This window comes from Scyliorhinus torazame, chromosome 19, assembly GCF_047496885.1.
Source record: "Scyliorhinus torazame isolate Kashiwa2021f chromosome 19, sScyTor2.1, whole genome shotgun sequence".
NCBI classification, from domain to species: Eukaryota; Metazoa; Chordata; class Chondrichthyes; order Carcharhiniformes; family Scyliorhinidae; genus Scyliorhinus; species Scyliorhinus torazame.
In genome coordinates this window covers 81,752,529-81,772,968 of record NC_092725.1, presented here as the reverse complement: position 1 = coordinate 81,772,968, position 20,440 = coordinate 81,752,529, and the positions used below count along the sequence as shown (strand labels likewise).

The 20,440-nt window shown below is 43.5% G+C and overlaps 1 protein-coding gene across 1 annotated transcript in view; it reads right to left on the bottom strand.

Annotated features, from left to right (window-relative positions):
- The window catches only part of cacna1c (calcium channel, voltage-dependent, L type, alpha 1C subunit), a 1,623,635-nt gene extending 1,605,398 nt beyond the window's left edge, over nucleotides 1–18,237 (bottom strand). The window contains exons 1-3 of the mRNA XM_072484617.1: nucleotides 17,866–18,237; nucleotides 16,731–17,055; nucleotides 15,303–15,408 (exon numbers count right to left, since the gene is read on the bottom strand). Of these exons, the coding sequence (XP_072340718.1) occupies nucleotides 15,303–15,408; nucleotides 16,731–17,055; nucleotides 17,866–17,914 (480 nt within the window). The 5' untranslated portion in view covers nucleotides 17,915–18,237. The remainder of the gene's footprint in view (nucleotides 1–15,302; nucleotides 15,409–16,730; nucleotides 17,056–17,865) is intronic.
- Nucleotides 18,238–20,440: the final 2,203 nt, after the last annotated feature.

Sequence of the window (20,440 nt, the reverse complement as noted above, 5' to 3'; positions counted from 1 at the left end):
CAGAGGCGGAAGAGGCTCCCTCCACAGCGCATGCGCGGGAATGCCATGGGCGGCCGCTGACGCTCCCGCACATGTGCCGCCCGGCATTGTCATTTCTGCGCCAGCTGGCGGGGCACCAAAGGCCTTTCCCGCCAGCTGGCGGGGCGGAAATCAGTCCGGCGCGGGCCTAGCCCCTCAAGGTTAAGGCTCGGCCGGTCAAGATGCGGAGACGTCCGCACCTTTGGCGCGGCGCGATGCCGGACTGATTTGCGCCAGTTTTGGCACCGGTCGGCGGACATCGCGCCGATATCGAAGAATTTCGCCTCAGAGCATTACAGATGTTCTATCGTTGAATACATTTAAGGTTGGGATAGAAAGATTTTTGGTCTCTTAAGAATTAAGGGATATGGGGAATGGTTGGTAAAATGAAGTTGAAGCCCACAATCAGCTATGATCATACTGAACAGGCTCTATAACCAATGCTGCTCTCATTTCTTGTGCAAAGCACTATTACAGCAAGAAATAATGCATAGATTGAGATTAAGAACTTTAAGACCAGAGGCACTGAACTCTGTACATCAATGGACCCAGTTCTAGTACAAAAGCAAAATCTATGCTTGGTGCGCAGGTTTGTGATGAAGTAAAAGACAAGAGATTTAAACAAGAGATGGTGGGGCAAGGTCAAATGTGGTAATGAGCAAGTAAAGAAACAAAATGTGTGTCTAGAGGTGCTGTGAAGTGGCAAATGCCAAAACAAGGGGGAAACTACACTCAAGCCGAAATCTGCAAATAAAAGGGAATGAAATTGAATATAATGTTGAATCTGAAGGGCTGCAGAGCATCTAAGCAGACGATGACACCCTGCCCTCGTGTTTCATAAAGTCTAACCAACAGTTATGTCATAAATCTTGGGGCCAGGTAAACGGACTAAAATGTTTTCTTACTGTCCTGAAAAGTCCCAAGTGCTTTGGAATAATATAATGGAATAGAATGTCCTGGGGCGACAGAATTGACACTTCACACCAAGAAATTCTGCTTCATTGGATTATCCGAGTAACCCCTACCTTGGAAATGGAGAGAGAGAGAGAGAGAGAGAGATAGACTGGGTGTTGGAGGATTTGATCTTGTTTGGGAGGAAGAGAGAAACTAGGAATTGGAAGGTGTGGGCGAGATTCTCCTGTGGGCAAGTTCTGACGCCAGTGTGAAAAGCGGCGCGAGCCACTCCGGTGTCAACGGGCCTCAAGTGGCAGGTATCCACCCCTGCCTAGGGGGCTAGTATGGCGCCGGAGTGGTGTCCGCAGCTCCGGCGCCCGAAAGCCGGCACGCACAGCTGGCGCTAGTTTGCGCTTGCGCGTGGGTTCCCGTCGCCACGCCGGACCCCGGGCAATATGGCGGAGCCCTACAGGGGCCCGGCGCAGAGGAACAAAGGCCCCCACGGAACTAGCCTGCCCGCCGATCGGTAGGCCCCGATTCTGGGCCAGGCCACTGTGGAGGCCCCCCTGGAGTCGGATCCACCCGCCCCCCCCCCCAACAGGACGGCCCCCGCAGACAGAACTCCGAGATCCCGCCAGGTGGGACCATACGTAACCAACGCCGGCGGGACTCGGCTGAACTCAGCGGGCACTCGGGCCGTCGAGGCCCGGAGAATCGCCGGAGGTGGGAGGGGGCTTTCAACGGCACCCGACCGGTGCGGTGGCGATCTCGGGGGCGCCCGAAAATCGGCGAGCTGGCGTCGGGGCGGCGTGCCGGCGCGGGGTCGGAGAATCCCGGCCGTGATGCTCCAAGGGTGATGCTCAATTGTGACTTTCAAAATGAACTGGATAATCACCTTAAAAGGAAAAAGACTTGCGAGGGCTACAGGAAAAAGCAGAGGATTTAGGCAAACTAAATTGCTCTTGCAGAGACCAGGCATGGACTCAATGAGCCAAATAGCTTCCTTCTGTGCTGTAACCATTTTCTCCTCTACAAGTGTGCATCACTCTCTGAATTATGGCTTCTGCAATTTTTTTAAACATTTTGAATGACAGAATTGATGTTGTAAGAATTAAAGGAAGTGTGTGCAAAAGAGAGACAGATAGTGTCACACATAACCTTAAAAAAGAAACAAATATATCTCAAGTTAATATCCCATGGCAAATCAGTTGATATGTTGCAAAGTCTAAGAATGGCAGTTGAAATAGGCGAGGTTAGATTGGAACATGCTTGTAAATTTCAGACTCAGAGTAAATGACGGCTTTCTTTTATTTTCCAGATTGTTTTTGTTCTTTGAAAAACATGGGGCGGGATTCTCTGATCCTGAGGCTAAGTGTTGACGCCGTCGCGCTTTACGACGGCATCAACAGGCCCCAGGAGCAGCGATCCTGAGTCCTACAGGGGGCCAGCATGGCACTGGAGCGACTCACGCAGTAGCTGCCGATACCGGCGTCAAATGGGCGCCGCGGGTCTGCGCATGCACGTTGCGACCGTTGCGGATTCGCGCATGCGCGCTGCGACCGGCGCGAACTCGTGCATGCGGCTAGTTTCTTTCTCCGCGCCGGCCCCGACGCAACATTGCATAGAGCTACAGGGGCCCGGTGCAGAGTAAAAGAGGCCCACACCAGGAGAAACCAGCCCGCCGATCGGTAGGACCCCCATCGGTCGGACCCCCCTCCCCCCACCAGGCTGCCCCCCGCAGGATGGACGCCGAGGTCCCGCCGGGTAAGTCCACATGTGAACGGCGTCGGCGGGACTCGACCTATCTCGTCAGCCACTCGGCCCATCCTGTGCGGAGAATTGGCGGACCGGCGTCTGGGCGGCGTCGCGTGAATCGCACCCAGCTCGGCGACTCTCCGACCCAGCCCGAGGTCAGAGAATGCCGCCCATGATTTGTTGAAGTTTGACACATGGAATGTGATATTATGATTGATCTCATTGGCAGCCTTCCATCTCGTGAGACTATGGTTTGTGCCATGATGGTCAACTCTGTGTTAAGCATTGCCTCTTGTGACTCAGGAGTCCCACTCTGGCATACCAGTCCCTGCCGCATTTGCTACAACGGAAGACAATGGATGAGTAGGCATAAGATTCACTGGCGTCTTTCTGGGCCCTCTTCTCGGCCAGCTCACCTTGCTGTTTCTGCTCATCTGTTCCAAATTCTGGCATGCCAGTCCCTGTCGTATTTGCTGCAGAGAAAGACAGTGGACTGAGAAGGCATAAAATGCACTGGCCTCTTTCAGGGCCCTCCTCTCGGCCAGCTGACCTTATTGTTTCTGCTCATCGGTTTCAATGTCATCAAATAATCAGCCTTCAGAGGTCACAACTGTCAGGGACCTCCTCCCAGTTGCCTGTGTCAATGTCCGTCATCCTCATATCTCACTTGCAGCTGTCCTTGTAGCAGAGCCTTGACCCAGTGGCCAGTTCAACATACTGAAGGTCTTTGGGTATATAACCATCATTCTTAGTGATGAGTTAATGCTGATTGAATTAGCACGTTCCAGGACGTCTGAGTTGGTGAACTTGTCCTGCTAAGAGATGCCAAGGACATGTCTGATACAGCGAAGTTTGAACACTATTCAGCTTTTTCTCCTGCCTATCATATTGTCCAGGTCTTACTACTGTAGGAGTGTACCGAGATGCAGGCTTGGAAGATTCTCAGTTTGGCTGATGCTCTTAATTAGGTTGGTTTTGCTGCACACATTCTCTCTCTGTTTATTGATGTAGTAAATATCCATCTTTCATTGCACAGCTCACAGGACGTTCAACAATTGTAAACTGGTAACAGACTTAAAAATCAGCAATTCAGGGGCTAATAATGGAATTTTCAGAAACAAATTTGAAATTGAAGCCTGACATTGTGACCCCAAAGAAACTAAAAAGCTGAAAATAGGAAACCTAAGGAGAAGAGTTTTGCCAGTAGTGAAAATCACATGAGCTGCAATTATTGAAAGCTGTGCTCATAAAGTAAGTAAAATGGGAGATCTGGAGACCTAAGGAAAGTTTGGGAGGGTTGTGGGAAAGTAAAAAAAAAAGAGAAAAAACTAGTTATGCTGTTAATTATCTCAGAGATAGGCAACATGGCTGGTATACTGGAAGTTCAAAACCTGTTTCACAGCACCACCATGTTGCCAGATTGTGTAACTGTGGATTGTCAGAAAGCAACTGCAGAAGCCTAACGAGAGCATTGAAGAATCCTATTAAGCCAGAGTTAACTGTGAATTGACAAAACGTTCCAATGTTATGTGCCAGTGTATTAGTTATGCTATTTCTCCAGTAATCCAAAGGCCAAGACTAATAATTCAGACTGATTCTGGCCCTTAAACATTTGATGGTGAATGTGGACTGTCCATCTCTCCAAGTTCAATTTTGAATGTTAGGGTGCTGACAGTGAGCAATCCCATCATAGTGTCAAATTGGAGACTGTGATCTTCAACGGCTACAGCTTCAATCATATCAAATTAACAATCTGTAAGGCTCCAAACAGACATCTTGATGCAGTTCGCTAGATTCAAGTTGACCAATATCTGACTTTCCTATCCAGTAGCCCAAGTTTTGTGTGGGGAGTCATGGTCATTTCTGCTCCTCCTGGTCTCAAACAAAATCCTTGCTAAGACTCAGCTCTGTTGACTGTGGAACTGACTGAAGCTTGCAGCATATGTTGTGCATCGAGTTCTCATTAGGTTATTATGTACAGTTTAGGACTTTGGTCTGCATATTACTAAATGTCTATCAGTTACATCAGGCTGACACCTGTCAAACCGTTGGTCCCTATCAAAATAGGAGGGGGTCAGCTATAACGCTACTGATGTCATTTTTTTTACTCTTAATGTATCATTAAGCCAATTTCACCACTCCCTGGCTAGAACAAGGTACATTGAAGAGTTCGATGAAAAGCATTACTTTGGCCATTTACCATGCCAAAGCTGATCTGGGAAAGTTTGATGTTGTCAAAGATTTGAGACATAATTTTAAAAGTTCTTGAAAAAGATAAATATCTAGTTGTTAACTTTTTTTAAATAATTGATGCACTAGTGGAATGCCCATAATCTGGCTCACAGCAATTTGAAAAATATGCTGATTTATGACACTAGCAATGCACCATGTACCACACAGTATATTACTATGTTGCTAATTTGGAGAAAAGTTATTAAGTCTGTCCCACTCGAGGCCTTAAATTCTATTTTCATTAAAAAATAGACATGCTGGTCAATATTCAACTACTGTTTACAGATCAGAAGCTGATTGTAAATACCTGTCTTCAAGGAAAAGAAAACCCAAAACAACTAACTTTTAAAACTTTGAAATGTGCACAATAGTCTCTAAACTTTTATGCAGATAAGTTATCTGCTGCTCAATACAGTATTATAAATTTCCCTCAAATATAACAGTTACCACACTTCAAAAAGTACTTTATTGGCTGTGCAATAATTTTGGCTCTTCTATAATTGTCAAAGGAGCTGCATTTACGAATGAAGTAAAATTGTTCTGTGCATCGAAACTGGTGCACAAGTTGAGTATACCCATTTTGTGCAGGTGTTTATAAAAGGAAAAACCGCTAACTTTTTTCCCACATTCCTAAAATAGCTCTTAGGAGTAAACTAATATAATGCTTTTATTGTCTAGTTTTTGTTTGTTAGGGAACATTGGAAAAGCTTTTTCCTAAACTTCAATAGTTTGACATTTAACATCAATGGAACGTATGTCTGTTAATAACTCCTGCTTGAACAAAGGAAGGAATGGAAAGTTCTAAAACTGACCTGAAGCAGGCAAACCAGCATTAAGGTAGTGGGAGACTACAGTGATTAAATTAGATCAGCAAAAAGATTTCAGAAAAACTCACTGTCCCAACAGTAAAGACTGTAAGCACTCACATGAAAGTAATCAAAAGGCCTAATGAAATTACCTTATCTCAAGGGGGCTGTGACACAACAAGGAAAAAATTATACTTCAGTTGTACAATGTCTTGGTTAGGCCCCATGTTAAGTACTGCATTTGGTTTTGGCACCACACTTTAAGATGGGTATATTGGCATTGCAGGAATTATTGCAGATATTCACCAGAATGATACTGGAGTACAAATGATTAACATTTTAAGGACAGCTTGCCAAAACTTAGCTCGTATTTCCTTTAGTGCAGGAGGTTGAGGATGATAAAAATGATATCAGGATTCCATAGGGTAGGTACAGAAATGTTGGGGTGAATTCTCCGCCTCCCCAGACGAGTGATTTTCAGCAGCGAGCCACCGTTGGCCAATGGGATTTCCCATTGTAGCCATCAGGAAACCCACTAGCGGAGGTACACTACCGGCAGAATGGAGAATCCCGCCGGCAGAGAATATATGAGCAATTAAGAACAATGGGGCACAATCGTCTCCTCCCCATTTCACCCAGACCCACTATCCCCTTCGTCGTGGTCTCAAATCTCAGGCTCACTCTCCCAACATTATCAACCATATTCAGCTTCCCTTTACCTACTTCTGTTACCTTATGCAGAAGCTGTAAAATGGAACATCTTTATCATATCTCTTTGTAAAGAAGATTTCAAATTAACAATATAATTAAACATATTATCAAGGTCATTAATTTACAATTCCGACAAAAGTAAACATAGTGGTAAAAATTAAAATAAAAGTCACCAGCATTCTTACTTTATTGCATTTAGAAATGCAATTTCACACTCACTATAAATCAGAGACCTTGATAATAAGTTACAAGGGATAAAACAACACATTCTCCAAGAAATTCCACAGGAAATCCACTAATAAAATTTTCTGCTAGAAATTATAGTACATTTGGAGCAAATCTGCTGCCAAGACTTCAAGAACGCTTAAAATTTGTGTCACTTCAAAACAGTTATTTTATATAGAAACCATTATGTATATAACTTTAAATGACCTTACTAATCATAATTAAATAAGAGAAGTAAAATCAAGTTGTGATATACAGCCTAATGAGCAACTGAAATTCAACCTCACCCAAATTTCCCATAACAGCAGATTAATATGTCTTGGACTACATCGGATAACATGGTCCTTATAGATTGACTCTGACTCACCATGGCCAATGCCACCAGATTTACTATGGTTAAAAACACATATCCAGTGTGTGCATTTTCTAGCAGTCACATTTATCCTTTCCAATATCACAGTCAAACTTCTAAACCATACTTCAAAAAAAAGCAAGTACAAGAGAGAGAAGGGGTGGAAGATAAAGTGAGAGTTTGTGTGGGGGAAGACAGGCAGAGTGAGAGTGCTTGCATAATGGATTGGGAGAGGGAACACAAACACATAATGGAGTGGGTACAAGACCAAGTGTGTGATCAGAAAGAGGTAGAAATTGGGCAATGAGTATGAGGAGAGGATTTACAGAAGGATCATGGCAAAATAAAGCTAGTCAGTGGAATATGTGAGATGTTTCAATAAAGATTCAAATTCATCTTTATTGTACATTAATTTCAGTATATGGGGCAATACATTGAAATTGAATAAGTATTTGCAGTACATGTTACTCCTAGAAGTGGCTCTGATAGACCTTTTCAACATTAAAAGGTATTGTGTTGTGTGATACAAAGTTGCTATTATAATAGAGGTAAATAGCACAATGATAAAAAAAATATTTGCTGCGAGTACCGAGAAACGACTTAAAATGCTTCTTGAATTTATTTTTATATACCATATTTCCCTGTCAAGAACTGAAATTTCTCATGACCAAAATAAGTATTTAAATAAAATAGATTAAAAACAAAATTTCACAATAACCTGAGTAAAATTACACACTGAATTATCCTTGTATTTTTAAAATTCTCTTTCAAAGTTTTCATATTCTCCTAAAAGCCTCATCTTTTATTTCAGCTCTGATGTCACCTTAATTTTAATCATACATTTCCTGGCATGCATCAGTGTTAGCTCAATATTTTGCTTTAACTTCCAGTGGTTTGCATTTGTGTTCAATTGTTTTCACAAGCAATTTGATGAAAACACTGGAACAAACTTCAGATATAGTAGATTCAATGACTTTTAAGAAATCAAAACTTTTACAAGGAGGATACCAGAACTAAGGTATTATGGCCAGGATTCTCCGTCCGGAGTCTAAGTGCTCCCGCCTGTGGAGAATTGGGACTGTGTGCCGCTGGCACTAAAAGCGTCACCAGAGTGGCATTCTCAAGTTTGACGAAGCAAAAATATGCATTATGCGTGACACAACAGATTCCCTGCAATTACTGGGTCGGCCGCCATTTTTTAATAATAATCTTTATTAGTGTCACAAGTAGGCTTACATAAACACTGCAATGAAGTACTGTGAAAATTCCCTAGTCGCCACACTCTGGCGCCTGTTCAGGTACACTGAGGGAGAATACAGAATATCCAATTCACCTAACAAGCACGTCTTTCGGGACTTCGTCGGAGGAAACCAGACCGGCACCTGGAGGAAACACACACAGACACGGGGAGAACATGCAGATTCCGCAAAGACAGGGATCAACGCAAAGTGGGAGGAAGAGTTGGAAGAGGGTATGGAGGAAAGGCTCTGGTGCCGGGGAGTGAACGCCTCCACCTCGTGCGCAAGTTTAGAGCAGATATAGCTGAAGGTGGTATACAGAGCACACCTCACAAGGGCGAGAATGAGCCGGCTCTCTGAGGGGGTAGAAGATGTGTGTGAATGTTGTGTGTGTGTGTGTGTGTGTGTGTGTGTGTGGGGGGGGGGGTTGCTCAAACCCCACGTTCATATGTTTTGGCCCTGTCCAAAGCTGGAGGATGACTGGAAGGAGGTTTTTAAGGTAATCCCTAATGTGATGCACGTGAAACTGGACCTGGGCCCTTGGGTGGCCGTATTCGGGGTGTTGGACCAGCCGGAGTTGGAAACAGGTCTGGAGCCAGATGTTGTAGCCTTTACCTCGTTGATCGCCTGAAGGCGGATCCTGGTGGGATGGAGATCAGCCTCTCCACCCTGTGCCCTGGCGTGGCGGGTGGACCTGCTGGAATTCTTAACTCTTGAAAAGGTTAAGTTTGAGTTGAGGGGAAGGATAGAGGGGTACTACAATTCATGGGAGTTATACATTATGCACTTTCAAGAATTGGATTACATTAGGGGGGGGTTGGGGGGAGGGGTATATCTATGTTAATGGTGACTATGGGTGATTCCTGATTTCTTTTTGTTATTTGTTTACGTTGACATGCAGGCTGCTGTTTGGCGGTTTGGTGGGAGAATGGGATTGTTGTTATTGATATGGGGATTGACATAGTATTCGTTACTGCTTATTGTTTATTGGTGATGGTGTAAATTTGGAAGAAAATGTGAAAAAGGCGAACAAACATATTTTTAAAACGTGAGGGGCTTCCTTCCCCTCACCAAAGGAATAAGGGGTCACCCCCCCTCCCCCGGACTGCCTCGGCACCCGTCCCTCAGACCTCACTCAGTTCCCCCCCCTTCAGCCACATCCTCCCAGCCCCCCTTCAGTCCCCACCCGTTGGCATTGCCAATGATGACTCCCTAGCATGACATGCTGGACCCCTAGGGGGGAGTCAAGTAGGTCAGCCCATTGCTCATGAATCCCTCTGCCACTGCCAAGTTGCAGAGGGAATGTTCCCCTCGGGTCCTGGTGGTTGGGTGGGCTGGGGCTGTAGGAAAGGGGTTGCCCCCTGGACCCACCGGGATGTGGTATCCTGTGTCTTGACTGCCCCTTCCAGCCCTGGGCCATCTGGAGATCACTATTGGCATGGTGATCTCAGGTATCTGTTTAAGATCTTTATCCTGGTCTTACTTGTTTAAACTCTGAAGTGGCCTTCTCACTCTCAACTGCTAAGCCTGACAGCTGATATGATTGACTAGCAACAGTGCCACTCACGATGGCCCCAGGGAAATACTCAGGGAGTCCAGTAGTGAGAGAATTGTTGAGAATTTGGAGGCAGTTTCACTAACACTTCGGGTTTGGGGCAGAGTCAAGGGAAATGCCAATTCGGGGGGATCACAGATTTGAGCCAGGGAAGTGGGATGGAAATTTTCGGAGATGGGAACGAAAAGATTTGTTTCTTGAGGGTTGGTTTGCAGGATTGACGGAGCTGGGAGCGAAGTATGGGCTGGAGCAGGGGGATATGTTTAGAAACATGCAGGTACAAGACTTTGCCAAGAAGGAGATACAGAGCTACCCGGTGAAGCTGGCCTCCTCATTGCTGGAGGAGGTGCTGACGACAGAGGGACTGGAGAAGGGGTAATGTCAGGGGTTTACAAGGCTATTTTGGAAGGGGAAAAGACATTGCTGGAAGGTATCAAAGCAAAGTGGGAGGAAGAACTGGGAGAGGGTATGGAGGAGGGGTAAGAAGGGGGTAATGTCAGGGGTTTACAAGGCTATTTTGGATGGGGAAAAGACATTGCTGGAATGTATCAAAGCAAAGTGGGAGGAAGAACTGGGAGAGGGTATGGAGGAGGGGTTCTGCTGTGAGGTGCTCCAGAGAGTGAATGCCTCCACCTTGTGCACGAGGTTGGGGATGATATAGCTGAAGATGGTTATTATGGGCCAGGGTTTGGAGAACACCAAATTATATCATGGAGTTCACCTGACCTACAACGTTTAATAGATTTTGGTTATGAGGAGCACAAAGGCCCACTTTCCAGATGTTATGCAATAGAGACCTTAAGTATTTTTAAACAAAACAATGTTTATTCTATGAAACCAGTTAACATTTTATAAACACACAGTAAACATTTTATCAACCACCAACACAAATACCCTCCCAAAGATACAGTACTCTATAGGTAACCTTTAGAACACAGAACATAGAACGATACAGTGCAGTACAGGCCCTTCGGCCCACGGTGTTGCACCGACATGGGAAGTCAAAAAACAAAAGCCATCTAACCTACACTATGCCATTATCATCCATATACTTATCCAATAAACTTTTAAATGCCCTCAATGTTGGCGAATTCACTACTGTTGCAGGTAGGGCATTCCACGGCCTCACCACTCTTTGCGTAAAGAACCTACCTCTGACCTCTGTCCTATATCTATTACCCATCAGTTTAAGGCTATGTCCCCTCGTGCTAGCCATTTCCATCTGCGGGAGAAGGCTCTCACTGTCCACCCTATCTAACCCTCTGATCATTTTGTATGCCTCTATTAAGTCTCCTCTTAACCTTCTTCTCTCTAACGAAAACAACCTCAAGTCCATCAGCCTTTCCTCATAAGATTTTCCCTCCATACCAGGCAACATCCTGGTAAATCTCCTCTGCACCCGTTCCAAAGCTTCCACGTCCTTCCTATAATGAGGTGACCAGAACTGTACGCAATACTCCAAATGCGGCCGTACCAGAGTTTTGTACAGCTGCAACATGACCTCATGACTCCGGAACTCAATCCCTCTACCAATAAAGGCCAACACTCCATAGGCCTTCTTCACAACCCTATCAACCTGGGTGGCAACTTTCAGGGATCTATGTACATGGACACCGAGATCCCTCTGCTCATCCACACTTCCAAGAATTTTACCATTAGCCAAATATTCCGCATTCCTGTTATTCCTTCCAAAGTGAATCACCTCACACTTCTCTACATTAAACTCCATTTGCCACCTCTCAGCCCAGCTCTGCAGCTTATCTATGTCCCTCTGTAACCTGCAACATCCTTCTGCACTGTCGACAACACCACCGACTTTAGTGTTGTCTGCAAATTTACTCACCCACCCTTCTGCGCCCTCCTCTAGGTCATTGATAAAAATGACAAACAGCAACGGCCCCAGAACAGATCCTTGTGGTACGCCACTTGTAACTGAACTCCATTCTGAACATTTCCCATCAACCACCACCCTCTGTCTTCTTTCAGCTAGCCAATTTCTGATCCACATCTCTAAATCACCCTCAATCCCCAGCCTCCGTATTTTCTGCAATAGCCTACCGTGGGGAACCTTATCAAACGCTTTACTGAAATCCATATACACCACATCAACTGCTCTACCCTCGTTACCTGTTCAGTCACCTTCTCAAAGAACTCAATAAGGTTTGTGAGGCATGGCCTACCCTTCACAACCCTGACTTTAATAACTTTCCTAACAATATCCAAAAGCCAAACACCCTTTTTTCCTACAAAACAGTAGGTTCGAACTCCTTACAGAAACAGATATTACTGTAAAGTTATCACGTGGTCTGGAGACATTCTTTAGTATGCAGAGAGAGAAACTAAAATACACCTTCCTGGTTTGAATGCAGCTCCCAACTGAAAACGAAATAAAAGAAAACTCAGAGCCACAAAGCAGCTTCCAGCTCAAAACGAAAGTAAAAAACAGACTCACAACCCAGCTCCACCCACACAATGACATCACAGTGGTGGGGGGGGCGGGGGCGCGCGCGCAAACCGCGTTCATATGTTTTGGTCGTGTCCAAAGCTGGAGGATTACTGGAAGGAGATTTTTAGGGTAATCTCTAAGGTGGTGCATGTGAGACTTGACCCGGGTCTTTGGGAGGCCATATTCAGGGTGTTGGATCAGCCGGGGTTATAAACGGGTGCGGAGGTAGATGTTGTAGCCTTCGCCTCATTGATCGCCCAAAGGCGGATCCTGTTGGGGTGGAGGTCAACCACTCCATCCTGTGCCCTGGCATGACGGGGAGACATGCTGGTTAAGTTTGAACTGAAGGGAAGGATGGAGGGGTTCTACAATTCATTGGCATTATTCATTATGCACTTTCAAGAATTGAATGACATTGAACATTGGGGGAGGGGGGAACTGTGTATGTTGATGGTGACTATGGGTGATTGTTGATTCATTTTTATTATTTGATGTTTATGTTGACATGTGGGCTGTTGTTTGGGGGTTGGTGGGATGGTGGGATAGTTGTTGTTGATAACGGGATTGACATTGTATTCGTTACCGTTTATTGTTTGTTGGTGGGTGTAAATTTTGAAGAAATTGTGAAAGAGAATAAAAATATTGTTTTTTAAATATTGAACAGTCTGAGGCCTTTCCTTGGAACACATAGATAGTCTGATTTGGAGGTCCTTAATATTATTAAAGTGTATATAGGGTAGACAGAGAAAATATGTTTCCACTTGTGAGGGTAGGGGTCATATATATAAGATTGTCACGATTAAAATCAGTGGAAAATTCGGGAAACAAAAGGATTGGCAAGAATGTGGAACTTGCTACCAACAAGAGTAGTTGGGCAAAATATCAGAAATGCATTTGAGGGGAAGCTAAATATACACTTGAAAAAGGAATATATGATACTAAATTAGATAGAGGTGTGAGGAAGCTTCTGTCTAGCATTAACACCAGCATGAACCTGTTGGTCCAATTATCGATTTTCTGGAATGTAAATCGAGGCACTGGGTGCATTGTCTGTGTTTAGATTAAAGCAGTATGTGGGTGAGTACAAGAGGCGACACAGGAGAGTGTATATACACCACCAAACAAGAGCAAAAAGACATACCATTGCAGTGGGTGAGTCTAAAGTACCCAATAACCTCAAGTGCAAGAACAGTAACAGTAACATTTACCACAAGGGATCCACGTGCAAAACTATTATTTACATTTACAACTCCCAGTTGTTATGCTAAACTTCAGATTTTCATGGTTCTACCTAAAATTCCATATTTCCCCTCCACGGAGATGCTCGATCAAAGGATTTCCATGCTATCAAAAAGGCTGGATCCCTCTCACCAGAAATCTGCCAGTTTATACTGCATTACTTCAAAGGCAAAAGCCACAGTCTAAAATAAATAATTATTCTTTTGGTAGCGAACCTGGAATTTCCTTCTCCAGTACTGCTAAATACTCAAAAAACCCCAAGATTCACTCACCAAAAGAAATGCAACAATGTTCATGCTCGCAACTTTCGTCCCTGCCCCTCCAGTGTGCCTGGGGTCAGAGAGAGGTCAACTCATTTAACTAGTAGTGGCAGGCCCGCATAACATTCACTGTCTTCTGGCAACTAGAAATGGGCAATTTCCTCGCCAGTGAAATGACCCCTCTGTAGCTTTACTCAACTCTAATAAACGCAATTATTTGTCTCAAAGTGGTTGTTTACCATACAAATTAAAATCTATGATTATTAAAACATGCATGAAAACATATGTAATCCTTCAAGTTTGTAACACATACGAAACCTAAAACAACATTGGAATGTAAACCATTGCTAAGGCGGAGAGCAATGATTCCAGATTGGCAGGGGGGGGGGGGGCGGTAAATCACTAAATCTTTTGTTCATATGAACTGCGACTTCAAGTCCAAAATTAAAATTACCTGTAATTAATTGGCGATTGCACAGTATCTTATGTTGATGTACACTAAGATACCAAATGCCAGAAACCAACGGTGTTCTTACGGTTATGTCACTGCCACTTGATTTCCTGCAGATAGTTGACTGACAATGCCACAATCTTGTTTATTTCCGAAGATTTTAAGAGATATCAACAGCTAGGTATAAAACTATGTTGCAAAACAGCAAACAGCTCTCACAGTATATATTTTATTCAACATATTAAGTATAGAATATTGTAAACACATACCAAGACATGCAGATGTTTTAAGATTACATTGCTCCTTAAAATAAGACATTAGTTTATAGATATAGCACCCTAATTGTGCCTTCTTTAAAAAGATTTAGAAATAATGGTCACTTAAGAAATCGGGAAACAATATTCGCCATTGTACCTGTTATAACATTGCTTACAATTGTTTCAGTATGGAAAGATTACTTTCAAATTCCCTTAATTTATTTTCAAATCAATGGCAGCGTTTTCGGATTTTCTCTATTTGTCCAGTATACCTTTAATAAATCTAGCTTCACAACCTCGCCAATATTCTCCCTAAAAGTAGAGCCGATAGCAATTCGAGAGGATTAAACAGGCCGCCATTTTACAGACCACTAACAAGCTCATCATCAATCGGATTATGGTGATCGGACTACAGTCGGAGGCAATTTGTTAATATCGCCAATGCATCATCATTCACGAATGGTTCAGACAAGGCTGCATATAAAGACGCGCGACAGTACTAAACGATCGTCAATATTACATAAACAAATGTTCATAATAGGTATAACGCGTACTTTTGATCGCAGCCGTAGGTAAACGTAACAGCCAGCTGAGAACAAACCAAAAGTCAAACCATTACCAACGCGCAAAGCGGTCATTACGGGGTCAGTCAAACTCAACATCACTAATCAAACCCAACAAAAATCATTCATGTTCGCTTAGAAAACGCTCCCAAATTGCCAATACATCTCAAGAATGCATAACATAGCCAATGACAACCACTTGCAATAAACTCATACATTAAAAAAAAAACATACTTCCTGATTTCACAACATACCACAGAGTAAACCAATTGAATAACAACGGGAGCACTTTGAACTTACCAGATTGGAATTGGTTGCATTCGAGTCGTCTTCTGGGAAAGGTATGTAGACGGCTAAGGCAACACAATTAGCGAAAATAGTTAGGAGAATAATTATTTCGAATGGCCTGAGAGTGAGAGTTAAGGAGCCATCGTATTTAGAAAAATAAATTACAACCCGAAAGCAAAGATTTACATCTTCTGTGTTTGAAATCAAATATATCTTGCAGGGAGTATAATTTGGAATTCACCTGGAACGTCCCAAATAAATGAAAAATACTATAATATGTTCCAAGTCAGAAAGAAACCTGCGATTTGTTTTAGAACTAAATAAAAAGTGGGTGTGTAGGGTATGAAGTTGTTGAAAATTCTGTGTTTGTCAATATTTAGAAATAAAATTCTAATTCTTGTGAAATGTAAGCTGGTGAACAAGTTAAAATATGTAAAAGATAGTTATCCCGAACATGACAACTTCATCGTTCATTGTCAGATCACTCCAAGTAAGCATGTATGTACACAGATGTGCTCTGCCTCATTCCACAATCAGGAAAAAAAACTGCTGCAATTACTTCTTCCAGCATCTTTATCTCTGGAATCCCACAAGGGTCTTTTTCTGGGACACCTATTTCTCATCTATACCCTGCCCCTCAGCATCCCAAACACGTCAGCTTCCACATATATGCTGAGAACACCCAATTCTAACTCACCACCACTCACCATCCTCCATCCTCCACTACCTCTGATTTGTCAATGGACTTGTTCAATATTCAGTGCTAAATGAACAGAAACGTCCTCCAATTTTCTTTGGAGAGTTAGGGGTCTTCAGTCCCTATCACAGATTCAATTCAACTACCAACTCCATGGCTCTCCCTGGCCACTGCTCAAGGCTAAATCAGACTTGTGCAATGCTCTCCTAACCTGAGCTTGCAGCTTCATCTTCTCCATCAAGACTACTTACTTCCACCGTCGTATCACTAGTCACCAACCCCATCTCAGCTCACCTGCTGCTGAAATTCTTATTTCTTATCCATATCTTTGCTCCCTCTAGGCTCTCCCAATGCTCTGCTAACTGGCCTCCAACCTTGCACTCTCTGTAAGCGTGAGCTCACCCAAAACTCAGTTGTAGGTATCCGAACTCGCACCAAGTTTGATTAATTTATTAGCCCTGTGGCTTGCGAATCTCTATTGGCCCACAGTTGTCAATGTCTCAATTTTAAAAGTCTTATCTCTGTTTTCAAATTTCTCCACGACCTAAAAATGCCATCGAAATACAGGGTGCTTGAAAGGTTCCAAAACCTCACCCATCGCTTGCGCGTATGTGAGCTCGGCATCTATGTATATCAGCACTTCAAGCTGGCTGTGCGCATGTATGTGCAGACCTTCATGCCCGCAAACATTTTATAATATTTAGCTGGTAGGTTCTCCCATTATTTCCTATCTTAAAGGATATTTCCATTCGACTATATTGATACATGCTCGCCTCACAGGGTTTTTGAGAGTCAAACAGAAGAGAGCCCGTGGTGGACGTGTGGTCGCGGCGTTTGCTTGTTTTTTCTGCTTGTTATACTGTTGCCTTTTCCTTTGGGTTGAGTTGGCCGTAGAGACCATATTGTTGCCCATCATCGCGGCGGCTTTGGCTTGTCTGGCCGCTTCGATGGCCGCTTGCCAAGACAAGGCAGCCCCTGGACTTGGGATGTGTTCTGAAGCCAGACCGTCCGTCTTGGCATTGGGAAGGCCATGGGCAAGTACTGCCCGGTTGCTAGCATAGTCAACGCCTGGAATGAAAAAAAAATCAAATGGTAGATATCTATCTATCATTATATCTATCTATATATCTATCTACCATATCATGTAACCTGCAGTATTCTTTTTTCAATTAATTGCTGCCAATTACTGATAATTATCCGATTTTTCAATCAAGCGAAATCTGTTGGGGATTTCGAATCAAAATAGTAGAGAATATTGCATCACAAGATAACTTTTCCTATGTGTGAAACGGTTAGTCAAACACTGAATATATTATTCATAATTTAAAATGTTACGAGATTTAAGATTAAAGGGGAAAACTGCAACTTTAAGTAATTACTTTACAGATGGTGGAGCCATTTCCTTCGCGCGCGAATGATTACAGAAAAACTGAAGAAAAAAAAATCTCCGTCCATAGTTCAAGAAATAATGATTCATCCGGGAGCTCGATTTAAAAAAACCTTGAAGGCAAATTTAAATACTGTTCGTATTACCTTCACGATACAATCTCTAAACATTCGCCGCATATAAATATAGTATTTAACTATAACAGCGCATATTTTTAAAGGCGTCTGGACAACTTGGTCATATGTCAATTTCATGTGAAATACATGGGCAACAGCACTGCTGCGAACGAATGCTTCACCCTGCATGTCTGCAGGTTAATCTTCGGGAGAAAAACGTGCAAGACGCTGCATAAAACATATTATTCTGCCAAACTGCCTGTTAAATGTTGCTGTACAACCCAAACACCCACCGGTTATGTCCATGGAAGTAAGATTTTGCGATGCTCTTCGTTTTCTGTCTCTCTTTCCCTTTCCCTGTTTCAGAGTTCTTACCTTGATGGTTTTCCTCGGGAATATACATCCTCTTGTTTTCATTCACCATTTAAATATGCCAGTTTTTTGTTCCGCAAACGGCGATTTATTACCTGATCCCCATTATTACAATAAAACGCAAGTAACTGATCCTCTCTACCACCCTCTTTCTCACAGCACATCCTGACTACATCCGGGGCTTCACAAAGAGCACATCATACACATTCCAAGCTCGCTTTCACTCTGTTCAGTGGAAATTATGGGAGGAGGAAAATATCCAGGGCAGCTCTCTAAGGGTTAAATGAGAGAGGAACGGTAAAAAGTTAAGAAAAAAACCGAATGAGGCGTGGAGAATAGAGGGAAAAGAAAACATGCAGTCTTGCAGGCCATTCCCTGCGATCACTGGAGGAGTTCTCTGAGCGCTATCTCCTGACTGTTTCCAGATGTTCTTACGTGTAAAATAAACCAAGCACATTTTTTTTCTCCAGTGCCTGGAAACAGTTTATGGAATCGTGACGTAAGATAAAGCAAGTGGGCAACGTCTCCCGAAGCCAAGAAAAGCAAGAATCTCATGCCATTTGTTTTCTTCTTTTGGTTTAACCCTGTGTTCTTTTATTTAACTTGTTGATATTTTTCATCCTTGTATTGTGAATCGGCAGAATATAGTGAATAAAAGCAAAGATGTATTTTCCCCCTGCCAATTGGTTATGAATAAAAGCATTTCCTGTGAATACATTTTGAAAAAGTCATAGGGAACAAAAAAATGCTGATGACTTTGGTTGGTATAAAACATAGAAGAAAGCAGCATTATATTATGATCAAACGGATTCCTAGAACCTAAATTCCACAGAAAAGACGCAGATATCTGCTAATCAGAAACCAAATGGCTGGAAATCTCCTTACATAGAACGATACAGCGCAGTACAGGCCCTTCGGCCCACGATGTTGCACCGAAACAAAAGCCATCTAACCTACATTATGCCATTATCATCCATATTTTTATCCAATAAACTTTTAAATGCCCTCAATGTTGGCGAGTTCACTACTGTAGCAGGTAGGGCATTCCACGACCTCACTACTCTTTGCGTAAAGAACCTACCTCTGACCTCTGTCCTATATCTATTACCCCTCAGTTTAAAGCTATGTCCCCTCGTGCCAGCCATTTCCATCCGCGGGAGAAGGCTCTCACTGTCCACCCTATCTAACCCCCTGATCATTTTGTATGCCTCTATTAAGTCTCCTCTTAACCTTCTTCTCTCCAACGAAAACAACCTCAAGTCCATCAGCCTTTCCTCATAAGATTTTCCCTCCATACCAGGCAACATCCTGGTAAATCTCCTCTGCACCCGCTCCAAAGCCTCCACGTCCTTCCTATAATGCGGTGACCAGAACTGTACGCAATACTCCAAATGCGGCCGTACCAGAGTTCTGTACAGCTGCAACATGACCTCCTGACTCCGGAACTCAATCCCTCTACCAATAAAGGCCAACACTCCATAGGCCTTCTTCACAACCCTATCAACCTGGGTGGCAACTTTCAGGGATCTATGTACATGGACACCTAGATCCCTCTGCTCATCCACACTTCCAAGAACTTTACCATTAGCCAAATATTCCGCATTCCTGTTATTCCTTCCAAAGTGAATCACCTCACACTTCTTTACATTAAACTCCATTTGCCACCTCTCAGCCCAGCTCTGCAGCTTATCTATATCCCTCTGTAACCTGCTACATCCTTCCACGCTATCGACAACACCACCGACTTTAGTATCGTCTGCAAACTTACTCACCCACCCTTCTGCGCCTTCCTCTAGGTCATTGATAAAAATGACAAACAGCAACGGCCCCAGAACAGATCCTTGTGGTACTCCACTTGTAACTGAACTCCATTCTGAACATTTCCCATCAACCACCACCCTCTGTCTTCTTTCAGCTAGCCAATTTCTGATCCACATCTCTAAATCACCCTCAATCCCCAGCCTCCGTATTTTCTGCAATAGCCTACCGTGGGGAACCTTATCAAACGCTTTGCTGAAATCCATATACACCACATCAACTGCTCTACCCTCGTCTACCTGTTCAGTCACCTTCTCAAAGAACTCAATAAGGTTTGTGAGGCATGACCTACTCTTCACAAAGCCATGCTGACTATCCCTAATCATATTATTCCTATCGAGATGATTATAAATCTTGTCTCTTATAATCCCCTCCAAGACTTTACCCACTACAGACGTGAGGCTCACCGGTCTATAGTTGCCGGGGTTGTCTCTGCTCCCCTTTTTGAACAAAGGGACCAGATTTGCTATCCTCCAGTCCTCTGGCACTATTCCTGTAGCCAATGATGACATAAAAATCAAAGCCAAAGGTCCAGCAATCTCTTCCCTGGCCTCCCAGAGAATCCTAGGATAAATCCCATCAGGACCCGGGGACTTATCTATTTTCAGCCTGTCCAGAATTGCCAACACCTCTTCCCTACGTACCTCAATGCCATCTATTCTATTAGCCTGGGGCTCAGCATTCTCCTCCACAACATTATCTTTTTCCTGAGTGAATACTGACGAAAAATATTCATTTAGTATCTCGCCTATCTCTTCAG